Source organism: Squalius cephalus (assembly GCF_949319135.1).
Source record: "Squalius cephalus genome assembly, chromosome: 5".
NCBI classification, from domain to species: domain Eukaryota; kingdom Metazoa; phylum Chordata; class Actinopteri; order Cypriniformes; family Leuciscidae; genus Squalius; species Squalius cephalus.
In genome coordinates, this window is record NC_137126.1 from 13,400,704 (window position 1) to 13,421,866 (window position 21,163).

A 21,163-nucleotide genomic window follows, 5' to 3' on the forward strand; every position below is an offset into this window, starting at 1 on the left:
TGTCTGTTATTGGCTGAAGTGCAGGGCTGAGGGCTCAGCCGCCCTCCACCGCACGCAGTCGTTTGAAAAGTGTTTGTGAAATGTAAGCTCGCTCTGTTGCTCCGTCGGCAGCTTTGTCAAAGTACTCTGTACTTTTGGTGAAAAATAAATGTAGCGAAGTTGAATACTTTATTTTAATTCTACTCTAGTAAAAGTAAAAGTACCACAAATTAATTATACTCAAGAAAGTAGAAAAAATCTAAAAATCTACTCAAGTACTGTAACGAAAGTACTTGTAATTAGTTACTTTCCACCACTAGGAATAATACTATCTTAATAATAATCCTGGAAAATTTACCTCAGAAGTGCTGGAAGTTTCATTTCGAGGAGCAACGGATCCAGCTGAGGAATAGGTTAGTTCTATATTTGCTTTGTTCTAATCGCAATAGTGTGTGTCTGTACACGCAAAAAGACTGTTTAAATATGAATCGCGTTTCTGTGTGTGAATGAATGAATGCACAGATGCGCGCTGTTGTGTAGCTACTACAGCTGGCAAAAATACTGTTTCAAAATGAATCTCGTTTTTGTGTGTGAATGAATGAACAGCTTTTACCGAACTCTATTGCTATACTGAGATGAGTAAAATTCGACTACAAAAATCGGATAGATTATAAAGTTTTTACTGTAAAATACTGCCACATCAAATAAGCTTATAATGTTGCCAATTTCTGCTAATATGTTAAAAAATATATATACTATGTTTTGTCAAAAATAAAGTCATCAACTAAGATGTTATTATAGTGTTTGTTCCAATGTAGGCTATATTCAAACTAATGAATCCTTAACTTTGAAATATGTATGATAAAATATATACTTTAGTTTTTACAAAGAAAGATTATACTGGAAATATTGTTACAATTATAATTGTTGTTGTAATTGTATAACCTTTTTAATAAAATAACAATATATATACACACTCACCTAAAGGATTATTAGGAACACCATACTAATACTGTGTTTGTCCCCCTTTCGCCTTCAGAACGTCTCGGTTACGTATGTAACCCTCGTTCCCTGAGTAGGGAACGGAGACGTTACGTCGGATGACGACGAATGGGGTTTCACTTAGAAAGTCTATCATCTTCGAGTATATAAAACGAGCCAATGGCAAAGAAATGCCATGGGTCTGCGGAATTGGCATAGCGTAACTCCGCCCCACCCTGGGGGTATATAAGAAAGTGCGCTGGCAACATGCAGATATGTCTTCGCTGAGGAGCCGAGACTGAACTCAGGCGTTCCAGCGGTACAGCGGAAGTGGCAGGGAGACGTAACGTCTCCGTTCCCTACTCAGGGAACGAGGGTTACATACGTAACCGAGACGTTCCCTTTCGTAGTCACTCCGAGTTACGTCGGATGACGACAAATGGGGTTCCCAGTGTAATCACCCCAACTCTCGACTGTCTTCCAGTGCTCTGCGTAAGTCTGAGCTCCCTGTCGTGAGACTAGCACGGACGAAGGAGTCCTACTTAACACAGGAATACCAAGGTACACTGGGAAGTATATCTCAGTGGAAATATGCAATTATGCCCAGCCCGAAGGGGGGGACTTGGAATACACATATGACCCCGGGGGGCTGCATATGGAGTATCACTGGGGTGTCCAGCCGCAGGTGGAATCTTTCAACCCCAGGGGTGGCAAGGTGGCTTGCCAAGGGAAAGACACATGCTCAGAGAGGCTTACAGTGGAATAGACATGTGGGGGTCGCCCAGAGGGGGAACCATGCACATGGAGGCACCTAGTCAAACGCGAAAGCTGCCGGTGGCAAAACTCTGGCGTTGACGTCGTCAGTGCTGGAGGAGACTCAGGGCTTATTAGGCTCACCTGAGGAGAATATCGCACGTATCCTGTCCGTGGAGAGGAATGGCGAGCAAGCGAAGACACATGAGCAGAATCTCTTACCGGCTAGTTGAAGCAAGAACATGAGAAGAAACTGGCTCCACTCGGAGATTGTAGAATCTCGCGAATGTGTTAGGTGTCGCCCAGTCTGCAGCTCTGCAGATGTCTGTTAGCGAGGCGCCATACGCTAGAGCCCAAGAGGATGCCACACTCCGAGTGGAGTGGGCCGTCACACCAAGGGGGCATGGTCGACCTTGCTGCTGGTATGCCAAAGCAATGGCGTCCACTATCCAGTGAGACAACCTTTGCTTGGAGAGAGCCTTTCCCTTCAGCTTCCCACCATGACAGACAAAGAGCTGGTCTGAGGTCCTGAAACACAGTCAACATAAGTACTGGACAGAGCAGTGCCAAGGCTGGGTCTGCCTCCTCCAAGGGCAGCGCTTGCAGGTTCACCACCTGGTCTTGAAAGGGTGTGGTGGGAACCTTGGGCACATATCCAGGCCGGGGTCTCAGGATCACGTGAGAGTTAGCCGGTCCGAATTCCAGGCACGCTTCGTCAACCGAAAATGCCTGCAGGTCCCCTACCCTCTTGATGGAGGCCAATGCAACCAGGAGCGCTGTCTTAATTGACAGGAACTTAAGCTCCACTGATTGCAGAGGCTCAAAGGGAGCACTCTGCAGGGCAGTTAAAACCACTGAGAGGTCCCAAGAGGGAACGAGAGGAGGGCGAGGAGGATTCAGTCTCCTCGCTCCTCTCAGGAACCTGATGATCAGGTCGTGCTTTCCCAGAGACTTACCATCAACTGCATCGTGATGTGCGGCAATTGCGGCAACATACACTTTCAGGGTGGAGGGAGACAGCCTTCGCTCCAACCCTGCTTGCAGGAAGGAAAGCACGACACTGATCGGGCATTTCGTGGGTTCTAGATGTTTAGAAGAACACCAGTTGACGAAGAGGTTCCACTTCAACGCATAGGCATGTCTCGTGGACGATGCTCTAGCGGAAGTGATGGTAGCCACCACCGCTGGTGGTAGGGTACTCAAACCTGCCTCGTCCCGTCCAGGAGCCACACGTGGAGGTTCCAAAGATCGGGACAAGGGTGCCATAAGGTGCCCCGTCCCTGAGAAAGCAGGTCCTTCCTCAGAGGAATTGGCCAGGGAGGTGCTGTCGCTAGTTCTGGGAACCAGGTGCGGTTGGGCCAATACGTGGCAACCAAAATTACCTGCTCCTCGTCCTCCCTGATCTTGCGCAAGGTCTGCGCAAGGAGGCTCACTGGGGGAAACGCATACTTGCGGAGGCCCCGCGGCCAGCTGTGCGCCAGTGCATCCGTGCCGAGCGTGCCCTCGGTCAGGGAATAAAACAGGTCGCAATGGGACGAGTCGTGGGAGGCAAACAGATCTACCTGTGCGTCCACGAACTGATCCCAAATCAGCTGAACTGACTGGGGATGGAGTCTCCATTCTCCAGCGAGAGGCCGAAGCCGAGACAGCTCGTCGGCCGCCTGGTTCAGGTCTCCCGGGATATAAATGGCTCGAAGCGACCTCAGATGCTTCTGACTCCATATGAGGAGGTGGCGGGCGAGTTGTGACATACGGCGGGAGCGCAGACCACCTTGACGGTTGATGAACGCTACAGTCGCGGTATTGTCTGACCGGACTAGTACGTGTTGACCCCTGAGCAACGCATGGAAGCGGTGCAGGGCAAGATGTACAGCCAACAACTCGAGGCAATTGACATGCCAAAGGCGCTGGGGTCCTGTCCAGGAGCCCGCGGCAGCATGTCCATTGCACATGGCGCCCCAGCCCGTGGTGGAGGCATCTGTTGATACAACAACATGCCTGGAAACTCGTTCCAAGGGCACTCCGGCCCGAAGAAAACTGAGGTTCGACCTCGGGGTGAAGGTCTGACGGCAGGTCGGAGTCACTGGGACTCGGAGCGTGCCGTGATGCCATGCCCACCTCGGGACTCGATCGCGAAGCCAAAGCTGAAGTGGTCTCATATGAAGCAACCCGAGCGGCGTGACTGCGGCTGCGGATGCCATATGCCCCAGGAGCCTCTGAAATAGTTTCAGTGGAACCACACTCTTGCCCTCGAACTGACGAAGGCAAGTCAACAGTGATTGCGCTCGCTCGCTCGTAAGCTGCGCGCATATGGCGACCGAGTCGATCTCCATACCGAGAAAAGAGATCCTCTGCACGGGGCAGAGTTTGCTCTTCTCCCAGTTGACCCGAAGGCCCAGACGAGCTAGGTGCCGGAGCACTGGGTCCCTGTGTTCGCAAACCTGGTCTCGAGAGTGAGCTAGGATCAGCCAGTCGTCGAGATAGTTCAGGATGCGAACCCCGTGTTCCTGAAGGGGAACAAGGGCTGCCTCGACGACCTTCCTGAAGACGCGAGGAGACAGGGCTAGCCCGAAAGGGAGAACCACGTACTGGTATGCCCGCCCCTCGAAAGCAAACCGTAGAAACGGTCTGTGTCGAGGAAGAATGGAGACATGGAAGTATGCGTCCTTCAGGTCGATCGCTACAAACCAATCCTGCGGCCGTATGCACTCGAAAATGCGTTTGGCCGTGAGCATCTTGAACGGCATCCTGTGAAGGGAGCGGTTCAAGACGCGCAAGTCAAGGATTGGTCGTAACCCACCGGATCTCTTCGGTACAATGAAGTAGGGGCTGTAGAAGCCGGACCTCATTTCAGCTGGAGGGACAGTCTCGATCGCACCCTTCGCCAGTAAGGTAGCGACCTCCGCTCTCATAACCGGGGCATTGCCACCGACCATAGTGAAGCGGACTCCCCTGAAGCGGGGAGGAGACCGCGCGAACTGAATCTCGTAGCCGAGCCTGATGGTCCTCGCGACCCAGCGGGACAGCCTGGGAAGCTCTAACCAGGCTTCCAGGAACTGTACCAGCGGGGTCATGCGGACCACAGACGTACCCTCGGTGGTGCAGCGAGGCGGAATGACCGGCCCAGGCGTGGGTGGCATAGCGGCCCAGTGCGGGGGCACGGTCATTAGCCGCGTCCTGCCAGAGGAGGCCAGGGGAGGACCAGCGTCCCACGGGGGCGTGCTCTGGCAGGGGACTGGCGACAGAGGGGGACGAGAGTGGCGAGGCTCGTGAGTGGCGCGCACTGTCATCCGCGCACTTTGTGTGCTCAGAGATGGGGGAGTGAGTTCTTTCTTTAACCACATTAGGGTGCTGCCCGTCGTGGGACGAGCAGCGGGGGTGGGAAAACCAAGGATTCTCCCCCGGCCCTCCACCGAAGAACTCAACGCCATCTCTGAGCAGCCCGTCTCAGGAGCGCCGCTTGGCCTGCCGTTTAGCGGGGCACGGGGCGGGAGAGGGCTGTGGCGCCTTCCTGCGGCGTCCTCCACGACGCGACCCAGATGGAGGCTGCTGCTGGGGCCGTGCGGGAGGGGCGTGAGCCGTAGGAGGGCGCCCTCGGCGGCGAGCGGACTGAGGCACCTGTGTCGACGGCTGGGTGGAGGCAGCAGCGGGCCGTCGGGGCAGGACGTGTTTGAGAGCCTCAGTCTGCTTCTGGGCGTTCGAGAACTGCTGGGCAAAGTCCTCAACCGCCCCGCCGAAGAGGCCAGCCTGGGATATGGGAGTGTCGAGGAACCGGGTTCGCTCGGCCTCACGCATATCGGCCAGGTTGAGCCACAGATGTCTCTCCTGGACCACGCAAGTGGACATCACCTGACCCAGGGAGCATGCGGTCACCTTCGTCGCTCGGGGAGCAAGGTCGGTGGCGGCACGCAGCTCATCAAAGAGCCCTGGGTCAGTCCTCCCCTCGTGCATGTCACGCAACATCTGGGCCTGGTAGACCTGGAGTGTTGCCATGGCATGCAGTGAGGAGGCCGCCAGCCCCGCAGCTCTATAGGCCTTCGCCACAAGGGTAGAGGAGAACCTACAGGCCTTGGAGGGGTGCTTTGGGTCACCGCGGGAAGAAGCACTCTGAGGACACAGTTGCATCGCAACAGAGCGTTCAACCTGGGGAACCCCAGTGTACCCTTTGGCGGCCGCCTGATCGAGAGGAGGCAAGGCGGAGGAGGTCGCCGAGCGATCACGGGAAGACAAGGGTGCCTTCCAGGACCTCGTGACCTCCTCATGCACATCCGGGAAGAAAGGCATTGGGGTCGTGCGCTGACGAGGATCAGCGGCGGCACCCAAAAACCAATCGTCCAGCCGCGAGCGCACCAGACCAGGTGGCGGGGACCACTCAAGACCGATGGCCCGCGGCTGCCTGGGAAAGCATGGCCGTCATCACGGGATCAGACTCGGGCAATGCTGGCACACCCGAAGGTGGCAGCACAGCCGAATCCTTACTTCCCAAGGACTCCTGCCCACCTTGTGATGCAGCGATCAACATCACATCTTCCTCTGGAGCGCCGAATGAGACCCGCGGCAAGTCAGAGGACTGTACAGCGGGCTCATTCGAAACGCTCGCGGGTTGCACGGCGCTAGAGGACGGTGTGGAGCGTGGAATAGTCGGCGTTTTGTTCCACACCGTAACCCTCAGGTCACCCTGGCCGCCAGCCGGAGTGCCAGCTCTCGTGGAGCTCGTAGATCGGGGTGTGGGTGAGGGGACTGTACCATGAAGGTCATTGAGTCTTGACCGCAACCGTGCGATGGGCATGTTCCCGCAATGGGAACATGACTCATCCACAAACGCTGCCTTAGCGTGCTCAATACCCAGACACACAAGACAGCGATTGTGCCCATCAGAGTCAGAAATGAATAGACCGCAACCAGAAGTGCACGGGCGAGGCATCTTTAAAAAGACGTGCCGCGTGCAAGCTCTTTTAGAAAGGAGATTTCTCCGCAAATGCTGAAGCGACCAGGGAGAGAACACACAAACACTGGCAAATCACTGCACAGATAAGCAGGGAATGTGCACTCGCTGGAACTCGCTGTCACACCAACACTTGGAGAGAGGCTCGTTCAAAGAGAAGAGAGATGAATCTCAGGATTGGCTTGTGGAGTGAAGTACATCAACTTGGCTCCGAAGCGAAAACATATCTGCATGTTGCCAGCGCACTTCCTTATATACCCCCAGGGTGGGGCGGAGTTACGCTATGCAAATTCCGCAGACCCATGGCATTTCTTTGCCATTGGCTCGTTTTATATACTCGAAGATGATAGGCTTTCTAAGCGAAACCCCATTCGTCGTCATCCGACGTAACTCGGAGTGACTACGAAAGGGAACTGCCTTAACCCTCTGGGGACCAAAAACGCGCCCGCGCGTTTTGCTCGTTTTTTTTTTTTAGCAATGAAAATAAACACTAAATGCTCTGTTAATTTTGATCTTTCATTTTCGTGTAATACATCAATCGATCCTGTTCAGTGTCTATTTTTTTTCTGTATACTCACAATAAAAATAAAGTGTTTTGCTTTTTGACAAATAAAGAAAAATTAACATGATGCGATTTCTGCCTTCTCTCTGTCAGTAAACTCCCATTTGAAACGCGTTCGAAAATGATCTATAACTCCGCGAAAATTCAGTCAAACAGGCAAACAGACCCACGGGCATAAAGCTTGAGATCGCATCTTTTAAATGAAGTCATTTATATAAAAAACAAATATTCTCAGCTTCTGTAATCTGTATAAAAAGAGAGCGACTCCAGTCGACCTCATTACGAGATGATTCACAGTAATGTGACCACGCCCCGGAGAGCGCGTGCTATTCAAACGCAAATTCTGAGAACCATTTCAGAGCTGTGAAACGCCCACATCAGCTGTAAACAAAGCGCGTCGCGACTCCTCGCGAGTGAGACATTATAGCCTACCTTATGGAGAAACGATTCCTCAGAACAGTGCTGATGAGGAGCAATATCTCCTGAAATGAGGAGCAGATTCCGCTGAGGAGTGAGGTAGGCTGTTTTCTTTTCTCACGTGTGGAATAACGTTATGGAATAACGTTAGTGTAGGCCTATGTAAACCGCAAAAAGATGAATCCCATTTCTATAATATGACTCGCCTTTCTGTGAGATGAATGAAGGGGACATATTTGTAAAGACTGTTTAGCCTAAATATGAATCGCGCGTCTGTGTGTAAAATAATAAACTGCTTTGCTATAGCCTACTGAGATGAGTAAAAATCGACTGGAATATGTTGAAATAAAATGTATTTGTATAAGCAACGTATTAAACTGCAAATTAGCATTTATATGCCCTAATATTTCATAAAAACAACATTACAGTCAGGCGAAGTATGAAAGACAACATTTTGTTGACTAGACTAGGGTACAGTTTTTAGGCTACTGTAGAATATACCGCCACATCAAAAAAGCTTTTGTTTAGCGATTTCTGCTCATATCTAACGTTATATATATATAATATATAATATATATATATATATATATATATATATATATATACTATTTTTGTCAAAAATAAAGTCATAGACTAAGATGTTAGATGTTCCAATGTTGGCTATATTCAAACTAATGAATACATATGATAAAATGTAGGCCTATAATCTTTTTTTTTTTTTTTTTTTTACAAAGAAAGAGTACACTTGAAATATTGTTGAAATTGTAATTATTGTTGTAATTGTAACATTTTTAATAAAATAGCAAAACATATTTACAAGAGAGATGTAAGCGAAATCTTAAATGGTCAATATAAGTCTTCTTCTAAATACATCTTTTGTCCTTGCATTGTGGCTCAGTCAGTGTCACACCTGAATGAATGGGCATTAGGCAGAGTCATTATGCAGAGTGGGTGGGACAAACCACTCCTCCTCCACGCCCCCCTCGCATAATGGCTTTCCAAGCAAAACCTGTTTTACACCATTTAAATCAATGTTTTTTTTTTTTGTGAACGATAAAGCAAGACTATTTTCACATAATTTTGAAGCTAGAAATCAAAGGGACAACATCCATTAGTCAAAAGTCTTGTGGACACATATTTAATATGTGTTTTGTGGTCTTAATTCAGCAACTTTCATTTTTATTTTTTCCAATAACCACGCATAAACATTATTCTCTTAAAAATACAAACATCTACATACACGTTGCTCGCATATTATGGTAGCCCTGTTTGTGCTATATAGAGTGAATTTACACCTTAGCCATTAACATGTTTATAAATAACTGAAAAAACCACAAATGTCAAGGCATGTCAGAACATCTCAAGGGCCCCAAAAACACCTTGGTCCCCAGAGGGTTAAAACTGTGGAACTCATTTAGAACTATCTCTAACATGGATTCTAAAAAACAACGGTTCATTACTACTGACGATTTTAAGAAAGCAAATGAGTTGAATGACTTTTTTATTCGCTTTGATAATAATGATCCTGTTAAAGAATGTGAAGAGTTTTTACAAAATATTGAATGTGCAACGGATGTTAGATTACTTGTGAACCCTCAAGAAGTAACTTCTCTTTTTCGGAAAACTTGCACTAAGAAATCAACTGGGCCAGATGGTATCTCCGCTTATCTTTTACGAGAGTGTGCAGAAGAATTAACTCCAGCTTGGTGTCCAATTTTCCAGCAATCTCTGGACAGTCATACGGTTCCTTTGTTATGGAAAAAGACTATTATTACACCTGTTCCTAAAAAAACAGGTGCTGTTGATAATAATGATTTTAGACCAATTGCTATAACTTCTGTAATTATGAAATGTTTGGAGAGGTATGTGATGTCGAGACTGAAATGTAGTGTAAATTCAATATTGGATCCATTTCAATTTGCCTATATGGAGGGAAGAGGGACTGTTGATGCTGTTAACTCATTTGACTCTTCAACATCTAGAAACCTCTAATGCTTATGCACGACTGCTCTTTGTAGATTTTAGCTCTGCTTTTAATATGCTACAGCCACAGTTACTCCTGGGTAAGCTTGTAAAAAGTAATGCCAACCCTTTTATTATTAAGTGACTCTTTTCTTTCTTAACCAATCGTACTCAATATGTAAAAGTAAATAATACACTCTCTGATGTTAAATCTATTAGTATTGGTGCGCCTCAAGGTTGCGTATGTTCTCCCTTTCTGTTTACTCTTTATACAACTGACTGTTTTAGTATAAATAAGAATAATTATATTATCAAATACTCTGATGACACAGTGATACTGAGTCTCTTAGAGAAAGATCATGATATATTATCGTATCAGTCTGAAATTGAGAATTTTGTGCGGTGGTGTAATGTAAATCATCTTATCGTAAATGCATCAAAAACGAAGGAAATGATAATAGATCCAAAAAGATTAGGTGATTATAGCCCAGTTATCATCTATGATAATATCATTGAGCAGGTGGATACCTATAAGTATCTAGGTGTGGTCATTGATCGTTCATTTACTTGGAAAGCCCACATTGATTATATTTGTTCAAAATTTCAACAACGATTGTATTTTTTGAGAAGACTTAGGCTGATTAAAATCACAGCTTGCTCATCTTGTGAAAATTGCAATGAAAGTTATGGGTGTAAGAGAGTACTCATCACTTCAATCAATTTACGAATCGTTGATTTTTAAAAATGCACAGACAATAGTGAGTGATTCAAGCCATGTTTTATTTCCAATGTATCAGATGCTGCCATCAGGGAGACGGTATAGAGTCCCATTGTGTAAGAGCAACCGTTACAAAAAGTAATTTATTCCTGTATCTATTAATATGTTAAATAGCAAGATGTAGTAATGTATTTTTTCTTATTTTTTTGGATCCATTTCAATTTACCTATATGGTGGGAAGAGGCACTGTTGATGCTGTTATCACTTTAGATCTTTATTGGTTTGTGTGTGCATATGTGTATGTATGTATATGTTGTATTTTAATGCAGCTTTGAGTCCAAGACAAATTTCCTTAAAAAGGACAATAAAGTATACAAACAAACAAACAATTCTACGTGGCATTGATTCAACAAGGTGCTGAAAGCATTCTTCAGAAATGTTGGCCCATATTGATAGGATAGCATCTTGCAGTTGATGGAGATTTGTGGGATGCACATCCAGGGCACGAAGCTCCCGTTCCACCACATCCCAAAGATGCTCTATTGGGTTGAGATCTGGTGACTGTGGGGGCCATTTTAGTACAGTGAACTCATTGTCATGTTCAAGAAACCAATTTGAAATGATTCGAGCTTTGTGACATGGTGCATTATCCTATCCTACTGGAAGTAGCCATCAGAGGATGGGTACATGGTGGTCATAAAGGGATGGACATGGTCAGAAACAATGCTCAGGTAGGCCGTGGCATTTAAACCATGCCCAATTGGCACTAAGGGGCCTAAAGTGTGCCAAGAAAACATCCCCCACACCATTACACCACCACCACCAGCCTGCACAGTGGTAACAAGGCATGATGGATCCATGTTCTCATTCTGTTTACGACAAATTCTGACTCTCCCATCTGAATGTCTCAACAGAAATCGAGACTCATCAGACCAGGCAACATTTTTCCAGTCTTCAACTGTCCAATTTTGGTGAGCTCGTGCAAATTGTAGCCTCTTTTTCCTATTTGTAGTGGAGATGAGTGGTACCCGGTGGGGTCTTCTGCTGTTGTAGCCCATCCGCCTCAAGGTTGTGCGTGTTGTGGCTTCACAAATGCTTTGCTGCATACCTCGGTTGTAACGAGTGGTTATTTCAGTCAAAGTTGCTCTTCTATCAGCTTGAATCAGTCGGCCCATTCTCCTCTGACCTCTAGCATCAACAAAGCATTTTCGCCCATAGGAATGCCGCATACTGGATGTTTTTCCCTTTTCACACCATTCTTTGTAAACCCTAGAAATGGTTGTGCGTGAAAATCCCAGTAACTGAGCAGATTGTGAAATACTCAGACCGGCCCGTCTGGCACCAACAACCACGCCACGCTCAAAATTGCTTAAATCACCTTTCTTTCCCATTTTGACATTCAGTTTGGAGTTCAGGAGATTGTCTTGACCAGGACCACACCCCTAAATGCATTGAAGCAACTGCCATGTGATTGGTTGATTAGATACAGTGCTATGCATAAGTTTAGACACCCATGCTAAAGTTGACTAAAAAGAGGAATAAAAAATCATCTTTTGGAAATTGAACTTAATGCCTTAATTTAAAAAATGAGGAAAAATCCAACCTTTAAGGACACCAATTTTCTTTGTGAATGAATAATGTATGGTAAATAAATAAATGTTCTCCCTTAAAATACAGGGTGCATAAGTTTGGACACCCCTATGTTAAATTCCCATAGAGGCAGGCAGATGTTTATTTTTAAAGGCCAGTTACTTCATGGATCCAGGATACTATGCATCCTGATAAAGTTCCCTTGGCCTTTGGAATTAAAATAGCCCCACATCATCACATAGGCTTCACCATACCTGGAGATTGGCATGGTTTTATTTCAGTTAGCCTAATAGCTAGTTTGATTTGCATTGAGAGATGATCTTATGGAAAGTACTCCATGCCAATCTCTAGGTATGGTGAAGGCTATGTAATGATGTGGGGCTATTTTAATTCCAAAGGCCAAGGGAACTTTATCAGGATGCATAGTATCCTGGATCCATGAAGTAACTGGCCTTTAAAAATAAAAATCTGCCTGCCTCTATGGGAATTTAACATAGGGGTGTCCAAACTTATGCACCCTGTATTTTAAGGAAGAACATTTATTTATTTACCATACATTATTCATTCACAAAGAAAATTGGTGTCCTTAAAGGTTGGATTTTTCCTCATTTTTTAAATTAAGGCATTAAGTTCAATTTCCAAAAGATGATTTTTTATTCCTCTTTTTAGTCAACTTTAGCATGGGTGTCTAAACTTATGCATAGCACTGTAATTGCATTAATGAGAAATTGAACAGGTGTTCCTAATAATCCTTTAGGTGAGTGTGTGTGTATATATATACACAAATATTATGACAATTTAAAAATGACTGTTTTCTATTTTAATATATTTTAAACTGTAATTTATTCCTGTGATCAAAGCTGAATTTTCAGCATCATTACTCCAGTCTTCAGTGTCACATGATCCTTCAGAAATCATTACACTGAAGACTGGAGTAATGGTGCTGAAAATTCAGCTTTGATCACAGGAATAAATTACACTTTACTGTATATTCAAATAGAAAACAGCTGTTTTAAATTGTAATAATATTTCACAATATTACTGTTTTTGTTTGTGTTTTTAATCAAATAAATGCAGCCTTGGTGAGCAGAAGATACTTCTTTTAAAAACATTAAAAAATCTTACTGACCCCAAACTTTTGAACGGTAGTGTATATACACACATTTTCTGTACAGGCAATATATACAAAGAGTATATATAATAAGGTATAACAAAGAGAGATAAGCTACCTTTCTTCTTTTAAATGGATCAACCCTAAGTTTTACTTGATTTAGAGCAGTGGTTCTCAATTCCAGTCCTCGTGACCCACTGCTCTGCACATTTTGTATGTCTCTCTTATCTGACACACTCATTTCAGTTCATGGACTCTCTCCTAATGACCTGATGATCTGGTTCAGGTGTGTTAAATAAGGGAGACATACAAAATGTGCAGAGCAGTGGGTCACGAGGACTGGAATTGAGAACCACTGATTTAGAGAGAGGTGAAGCAGAGCAGACCCAAAAGGGCAACCATGGCAAAAGAAGCAGGTAACTACCTTAAAATAAGAAATATTTTAGCTAAATAATGACTATTGCCTTTTAGAGCTGCTGTACAGCAGAATCTCCATATTTGAGTTTCCATAATTGATTCTGTTATTTTCCTATTTATAACTGTGAGGCTGTTTTAACACAATCTGTATTGCATAAAGCGCCATAGTTCAGGTGATGTGTGCAAATTTGAGGTAATATAGAAATAAAGGTGACTTGACTTGATAACCACCTTATTTTATAACACGGAAGTTGTTTTTTCTGTGAATGTGCGACACTTTCGATTTATTAACCACTATTGGGAAATAGTGATAAGAATACATCAACATGCACTCACTGGGCAGTTAACCGGGTCCAGCTGGTGCTCTCCACACCAGGAAGTGAAAAGTCTCCACTTCCAAGCATACAGTTTCCTTGTGGATGGAGCTCTGGAGTAGAAAATGGTCTCAACAACCTCGGTTGAGAGACCAGAACTTATGAGCTGGGCCCCCTCAGAGGCCAAGCCCACAGTTTCCACAGTTCTGGGTGGGGCTGAAGGATCGACCCACTCGCCTGAGAGAGTAGGTCCCTCCTGATCGGAAACTTCAGAGGAGAGCCGTCGAGGAGAGACACTAGGTCTGCAAACCATACTTGGGCTGGCCAGAACAGGGCTACTAGCAGTAGACTGACCCCATCCTGGCGGACCCTTTCCAGAACTCCTGGGAGCAGAGCAATTGGGGGAAATGCGTACAGACATGACCTCGGCCACGTCTGCACCATAGCGTCCAGTCCCAGAGGGGCTGGATGGCTGAGTGAGAACCACAGTGGACAATGTGTGGTCTCTTGGGATGACCCTGATCATGCGGAGCGGGTTTCCCGTTGGGGAGAACCCCTTGGTCCTGAGCCACCACTGCAACGGATTCATGTACAACAGGCCGTAAGGCCTGCCATCAGACCTAACAGTTTTTGAAACTGCTTTACAGTGGCTGGCCTACGAAAGTAAGAACACAATATTGGTACGCTTCGCCCCCGAAAGCGAACCTCAGGAACTTCCTGTGTTGTGGAAGGATGGATGTGTGGAAGTATGCGTCCTTTAGATCTAACGTGACAAATCAGGCCTTGGACTGGGACCTGATTTGGACCTGGTTTGTGACACGACTTGCTTGAGAGTAATCATCTTGATTTCTTTGTTGAGCTTCCCTACAGCACAGACCTAAAATCGGACGAAACCCCCCCCCATCCTTCCTTGGGATCATGAAGTACCGGCTGTAAAACCCGGACTCCCTGCTGGGGGGAGGAACCCGTTCTATAGCCTCCTTTTGCAGAAGAGCTTTTACTTATAGTTCTATAACCAGAGCCTTCTCGGGGCCAACCACTGTGGATAGGACCCTGCCTGCAGGACCCAGCGAGATATATTTGGTAGACGTTTCCAACCTGCCAGAAGATCTACTAAGGATACCAGTCTCTCGAGGCCTCTGGTATATTTCGAACAGCAGGCACAGTGCCCTGAAGTGGTGCACCATCAGGGAACAACTGGCCTGACCGCTCTAGAGCCCTCCTCGGAGGGAGCGAGCAACCCTTGGGTAATAACTCACGGGGACCCTCTGCGCCCCGGCATGAAGGCGGGGTTGGCAATGGCGTCAGGGCTTCTTGGCCTACTTAGAGATAATAACTGTCCTCAGAATCGCTTTACCATAAGTACGAATTTTAGAAAGGGCACAAAGCACTCAGCGCATGCCCTTACCATAAGCATGGATTTTAGAAAGGGCACAAAGCATTCGGCACGTGCCCTTACCATAAACATGGATTTAGAAAGTGCATAGTATTTTATGCAGCTAAAAGCCAGAAAGATATTCATTTAATTTCACAAAATTAAATAAAACCATAAACATGGATTTTATAAAGGGCACGAAGCACTCGGCATATGCCCTTACCATAAACATGGATTTTAGAAAGTGCATAGTATTTTATGCAGCTAAAAGGCCATAAATATATTTAATTTAATTCCTCAAATTCGAATGCAGCCAATAACAACCAGACAAGTATTTAAGTCTAAATTACAGGCTGAATATTCATATTTCAATACAAAAAGAATCATAGCTTGCAAACACACATTTTAGTTTTGATAATAGGAAAAAGAGAGAAAGGGGAACTCCTTGAGCTCAGTTTCCTCCGCAATATATTTATAATGCGGAGGAAACTGAGCTCAATAGCCCATAGGCAACGCGAGAAAGAATCAACCGTAGATTCTTTATGTTGACCCATAATCCAAGATCCGAGCTAGTTAAGACTCAACAGGGGCGGAGCTAAAACTTCTGATAGTGCGTGTATTTTTCTACACATAGGGAACATTTTTATGAATGAAACTCTCAGCCCACACTGACGTGCAAGCACCGCCCCCAAACAAACACTTTAACCGTGTGTATACCCGCTCGTAATGTAGTGAGGGCAGGGAGGGACACGGTTCAAAAAGTGGTTTACTTCAGCACCTCAGAACTGGATAATTGCAGTACTTATCTTGCAGTACACCTCATTCGGGGTGGATGTAACCGCAAAGCGTGCTTCCGACCCCGAGATGAGACATTGCACCTGGCAGGTGAAGGCAGAGAAAGGGCGAAGCCCGGCTCTAACCCCTCTGCCAGATCCATTTGCGAACCCCACGACTCGAGCGGCCGCTCTGCCTTGGCAGAAGCGGGACGCGAGCCGAGAGGAACGCGAGCCAAGTTGCCCTCCTCAAAGAGCGATCGGGCTGACTGAGCATGCTGCGCTCCCATATATATATATATATATATATATATATATATATATATATATATATATATATATATATATATATATATATATATATATATATATATATATATGGGTGAAAACTCCTGCCTAGCAAAGACGGACAAAAAAACACCCGGGACAGATTCACATACAGCGCTTGCTGAAGACACAGAAGCTGACGCTATGTGGTTCAGGTGTGCTTTATAGTTTCTGGTCGATGATGTCACATTATGTTCCTTTATGTTTATGTTTCCATTATGTTTCTCTGAGAAACTCCTTTCTGATATTGCTCCACTATTTTTCGCCGCAGCATTGGGGGAATTGGTGATCCTCTGGCCATCTTGACTTCTGAGAGACACTGCCACTCTGAGAGGCTCTTTTTATACCCAATCATGTTGCCAATTGACCTAATAAGTTGCAAATTGGTCCTGCAGCTGTTCTTTATATGTACATTTAACTTTTCCGGCCTCTTATTGCTACCTGTCCCAACTTTTTTGGAATGTGTAGCTCTCATGAAATCCAAAATGAGCCAATATTTGGCATGACATTTCATTCTCACTTTCAACATTTGATATGTTATCTATATTCTATTGTGAATAAAATATAAGTTTATGAGATTTGTAAATTATTCCATTCCTTTTTTACTCACAATTTCTACAGTGTCCCAACTTTTTCTGATTTCGGGTTGTATATATATAAAACTGTTAGTTTAACTGCTTCTATTGTTCTCATTTGTAAGCTGCTTTGGCTAAAAGAGTCTGCTAAATGAATAAATGTAAATGTGATTACTTCATAATGTCTCAGACAGCATTGATAAAGGAGTAATCCGTAACATCAAAAGGACCTTAAATGGCCTGTCATTTATTTCAGTTACAAATGACAATTCCAGCCTTAATGAACAGTGTTGCCAACCGTCCCTTTGCACCACTTGGTGGTGATTTCGCAAATTAATTTCACATCCTTAAAAGATCACTTTACATGATCATTTTGACTTATTTTCAACATTTTTGGTCACAACATACTGTTTTAGTGCCATGTGTCAGTTTTGATGACTTTGAAATAATTATAAAATGTTAAAAAGTTTGTTTTGAACATAAAAAATATTATATTATGCATATTTTAATTGTAACTCAATTAGTAAAAAGTAAATAATAGTAATGATAGCAATAGCAGTAGTATAATGATAGCACTATTATCAGTATTACAGTTATTTATACAGTTATCATGGACAGTGTTTTACCTGGTAAAGCGAGCATGGACTGGAAATCCCAACAATTGAAAGTACCCGTGGAATCATCTGCACAGGACATCCAAAGGTTCTCAAAGATGCTGGATGTGATGATAACACTATCATCATCTGAAGACACTTTCCAGTAGTGATTAAGTAATGATAATACAGCAAACCCACACCCCAAAAAACCCAAGAGAAGTGCAATAATTTGCAATATGTCTGTCATATCTCTGGACCTTCTGCGTTCCAAGGTGATCCGGGTGGCTGGAGATCAGTCTATGTTCTGTGTGCATACTGCACATTTCAAGGAATATAGCCTGCCTGTCTTGCTGTGTTACCACTCTCAGAAAAAAAGGCACACAAGCTGTCACTGGGGCGGTACCTTTTCAAAAGTCACACCTTTGTACCCAATGTGCATATTAGTACCTCAAAGGTACATATTGGTACCAAAAGTGTATATATTAGTACTTAACTGGTACAAAGTAAATAATGACCTTTTTAAATGTTATGGTCCCAGTGGTAGCTTTTGTATATATATTTTTTTAAACATAGTCTTACACAAGTGCAGAGCTTTGACGAAGGCAGACAGGTACAAAAGAGAACCACCAACCCAAATCAAATCTTGTTAACTTTTTTATACAGCACCATAAAATTTCATAATTCTACTGCTAGCTACACGTAGTGATAAATAACCTATGTATTCAACAATATGTTGCACCAATACATGGAATTTAACCTTGTAATGCCTTTTAAGCTGTTTGATTTCAATGCCTGGTAGCTGCCAGAAGTTATAAATGCATACTGCACGTTACTCTGATAGGTTAAACATTAAAAAGAAAGGTTCTTTAATAGGTTTTGGGTTCAGCAAAAAGCCTCCAGGCTACAGTTTTCATGAACTGATTTAAGGAAATGTGCAAAATATAACACCACTCCTAAGAATTAAAGTTCCAGTTAGAAACCATAAAAGAATTTGATGCCATAAAAAAACATTCATAAAATGCAGAAACCATGACTGATCTCAACAACCCATATAGTAACATTAAGAACTTTTACCATCTCTGGTGAACCATAGGCTACAATAATTTCAGAAATGTTTTATTATACAGTGAAAAGTGTATAGTAACATTCAGGAATTAATATATAAAGAGATTTAATTCAAAATTGTTTTTGTCTTTTAATACTTCATCAAGATGTCACTTTTATCTTTACATAATAGTTTCAGATGTTTAGAAAAAAAACAATGAAATAAAGGAAAAAAAGTGTATTTGGGTAACTGATACATCATGTACAAAATGTTCATATTTTTACCATTAGCATTAACATGTTCTAAGGACAGAGTCTTATCTTTTACACACGTGCTGTTTACATTAGAGGGGCTGAATATGTTGATACAACATTCAGTTGTTATAGTGTAATGTTTATTCTGTGTATTTTGTATCATTAATGTGAGCATTAAAGGTTTACTAAGTTATCGATAAAGATAGGTAATGTTATTTAAGTTATTTATTTTTAGATGAGAACCTAAAAATCTGTTATTTCAAAAAGTAACTAAATTAATATGCCATACATAATTAAATCCAAATGTTACTACTTAATTTGTAACATGATAATTTCAGATATTTTTTAACATGATAAATTTAGAAGTTTATAAAAAATAAAACACCTTACTAGGTTTGCGATGTTGATAACTGGAATCGCATCACCGCCGTCTGTGAAAAAGGGTCAATGGGTTCAATTTTGTTTAACATACTACTTGACAAACCATAAACTGTCTTTTTCCCATTTGGCTGATGAGGACTTAGCATTTATTTGCCTAATATATATATATATATATATATATATATATATATATATATATATATATATATATATATATATATATATATACACACACACAGTCGCCCAGACTTAATCATACCCCTGGTAAATAAGATCAAAAATGGCTGTAAAAAATAAATCTGCATCGTTTATCCTTTTGATCTTTCATTCAAAAAATTGGCAAAATCCTTTCATTTAAATAAAAGAATTGAAAGTGGGGGGAAAATCACATTATAAAATAAATGTTTTTCTCCAAAACACGTTGGCCACAATTATTCATACCCTTTTATTAAATACCTTTTTGCAATCTCCTTTTGCCAAGATAACTGCTCTGAGTCTTCTTCTATAATGCCTGATGAGTTTGGAGAATAACTGACCAGAGATCAGAGACCATTCCTTCATAGAATCTCTCCAGATCCTTCAGTTTCACAAGTTCATGTTGGTGCTTCTTCTGTTCAGTTCAGCTCACTCATTTTCTATAGGGTTCAGGTCAGGGGACTGTCATGGCAGAAGCTTCATTTTGTGCTCCCTAACACATTTTTGTGTTGATTTTGATGTTTGTTTTGGATCGTTGTCCTGATGGAAGATCCAACCATGGTCCATTATAAGATTTCTAGCAGAAGGTGTCAGGTTTAGATTTTTTATCTGTTGATATTTGGTAGAATCCACGATGCCATATATCTGAATAAGAAGTCCAGGAACTCCAGCAGAAAAATAGGCCCACAACATCCAATGGTATATTAAATTGTACACATGGGGTACTTTTTATCCTTGTGTGCACCAAACCCATCTAGCGTGTTTGCTGCCAAAAAGCTCTTTTTTTTAGTTTCATCTGACCACAGAACCCTGTGCCGTTTGAAGATCCAGTCGTGTCTGACAACTGAATATGCTGGAGTTTGTTTTTGGAGGAGCGAGGAGCATTTTTCTTGAAAACCTCCCAAACAACATGTGGGGATGGAGGGGTTGTTTGAATTTTTTTTTTTTTTTTATAGGCTTTCTGACCCCAAGACTCAACTAATCTCTGCAATTCTCCATCTGTGATCCTTGGAGAGTCTTTGGCCACTCAAACTTTCCTCCTCACCGTGCATTAAGACAATATAGACACACATCCTCTTCCTGGCAGATTTGTAACATCTTTAGTTGATTATAACTTCTTAATTATTGCCCTGATGGTCAAAATGGGGATTTTCAATTCTTTAGCTATTTTCTTACAGCCACTCTCTATTTTGTGATGCTCAACAATCTTTTGCTGCACATCTGGGGCCGTATTCACAAAGCATTTTATCTTACCACTAGGAGTACTCCTAAATCGCACTAAAAGATTTTAGCTAGGAGTTTTCTCTTAAAAGTTATTCACAACGCCTTTCAGACCTACTCTTAGTAAAGAAAAATGACAACTCCTAAACTAAGAGTGAGTCTTCGTTGCTATGGATGACGTCATTACTCATGCACGAGCTTGACTGAAGTGACCACCTTGATTGGCTGATGATTGTAATGCGGGAATGATTCCAAACACCTCCCCTACGATGATGAGTGACAGGTGACAGGTCTGAGAATGCGTGCGCTACACAAGTAGTGCGAAGGACGGAAGATGGTGAATAACTGAATAAATAGCCTAAATGAATAAAGAGTAAGGCAAAACAAACAGCCTAGTAGACTAATGAAACATATGGATTGATGCAATATCTTTGCAACATTATTGAATTAATCTGTCACTATATGCCTCTGCCAACGTTTGCAAAGAGAAGAACATTTTCATTTGATTCACAATGAAACGTTACAATTAGTTTACATGCAATGAGTAGCCTAGTTTTGGTTGTTGTTGGTGGCGTTATTGCATCCCTAGTTATGCCTTAAAGGGGTCATGAACTGGATTGTTTTATTATTTTATAATGTTGCCTGGGGTGCCTTTATAATGTTAGTATGATT

The 21,163-nt window shown here is 43.3% G+C and overlaps 1 protein-coding gene across 1 annotated transcript in view; it reads right to left on the minus strand.

Annotated features, from left to right (window-relative positions):
* The window catches only part of cldn15b (claudin 15b), a gene marked incomplete at its 5' end in the record, with an annotated part of 109,147 nt that extends 91,505 nt beyond the window's left edge, over positions 1-17,642 (minus strand). The window contains one exon of the mRNA XM_079870808.1: positions 17,426-17,642. Coding sequence (XP_079726934.1) covers positions 17,426-17,642 — 217 coding nt within the window. The remainder of the gene's footprint in view (positions 1-17,425) is intronic.
* Between the last annotated feature and the right edge of the window lie 3,521 nt (positions 17,643-21,163).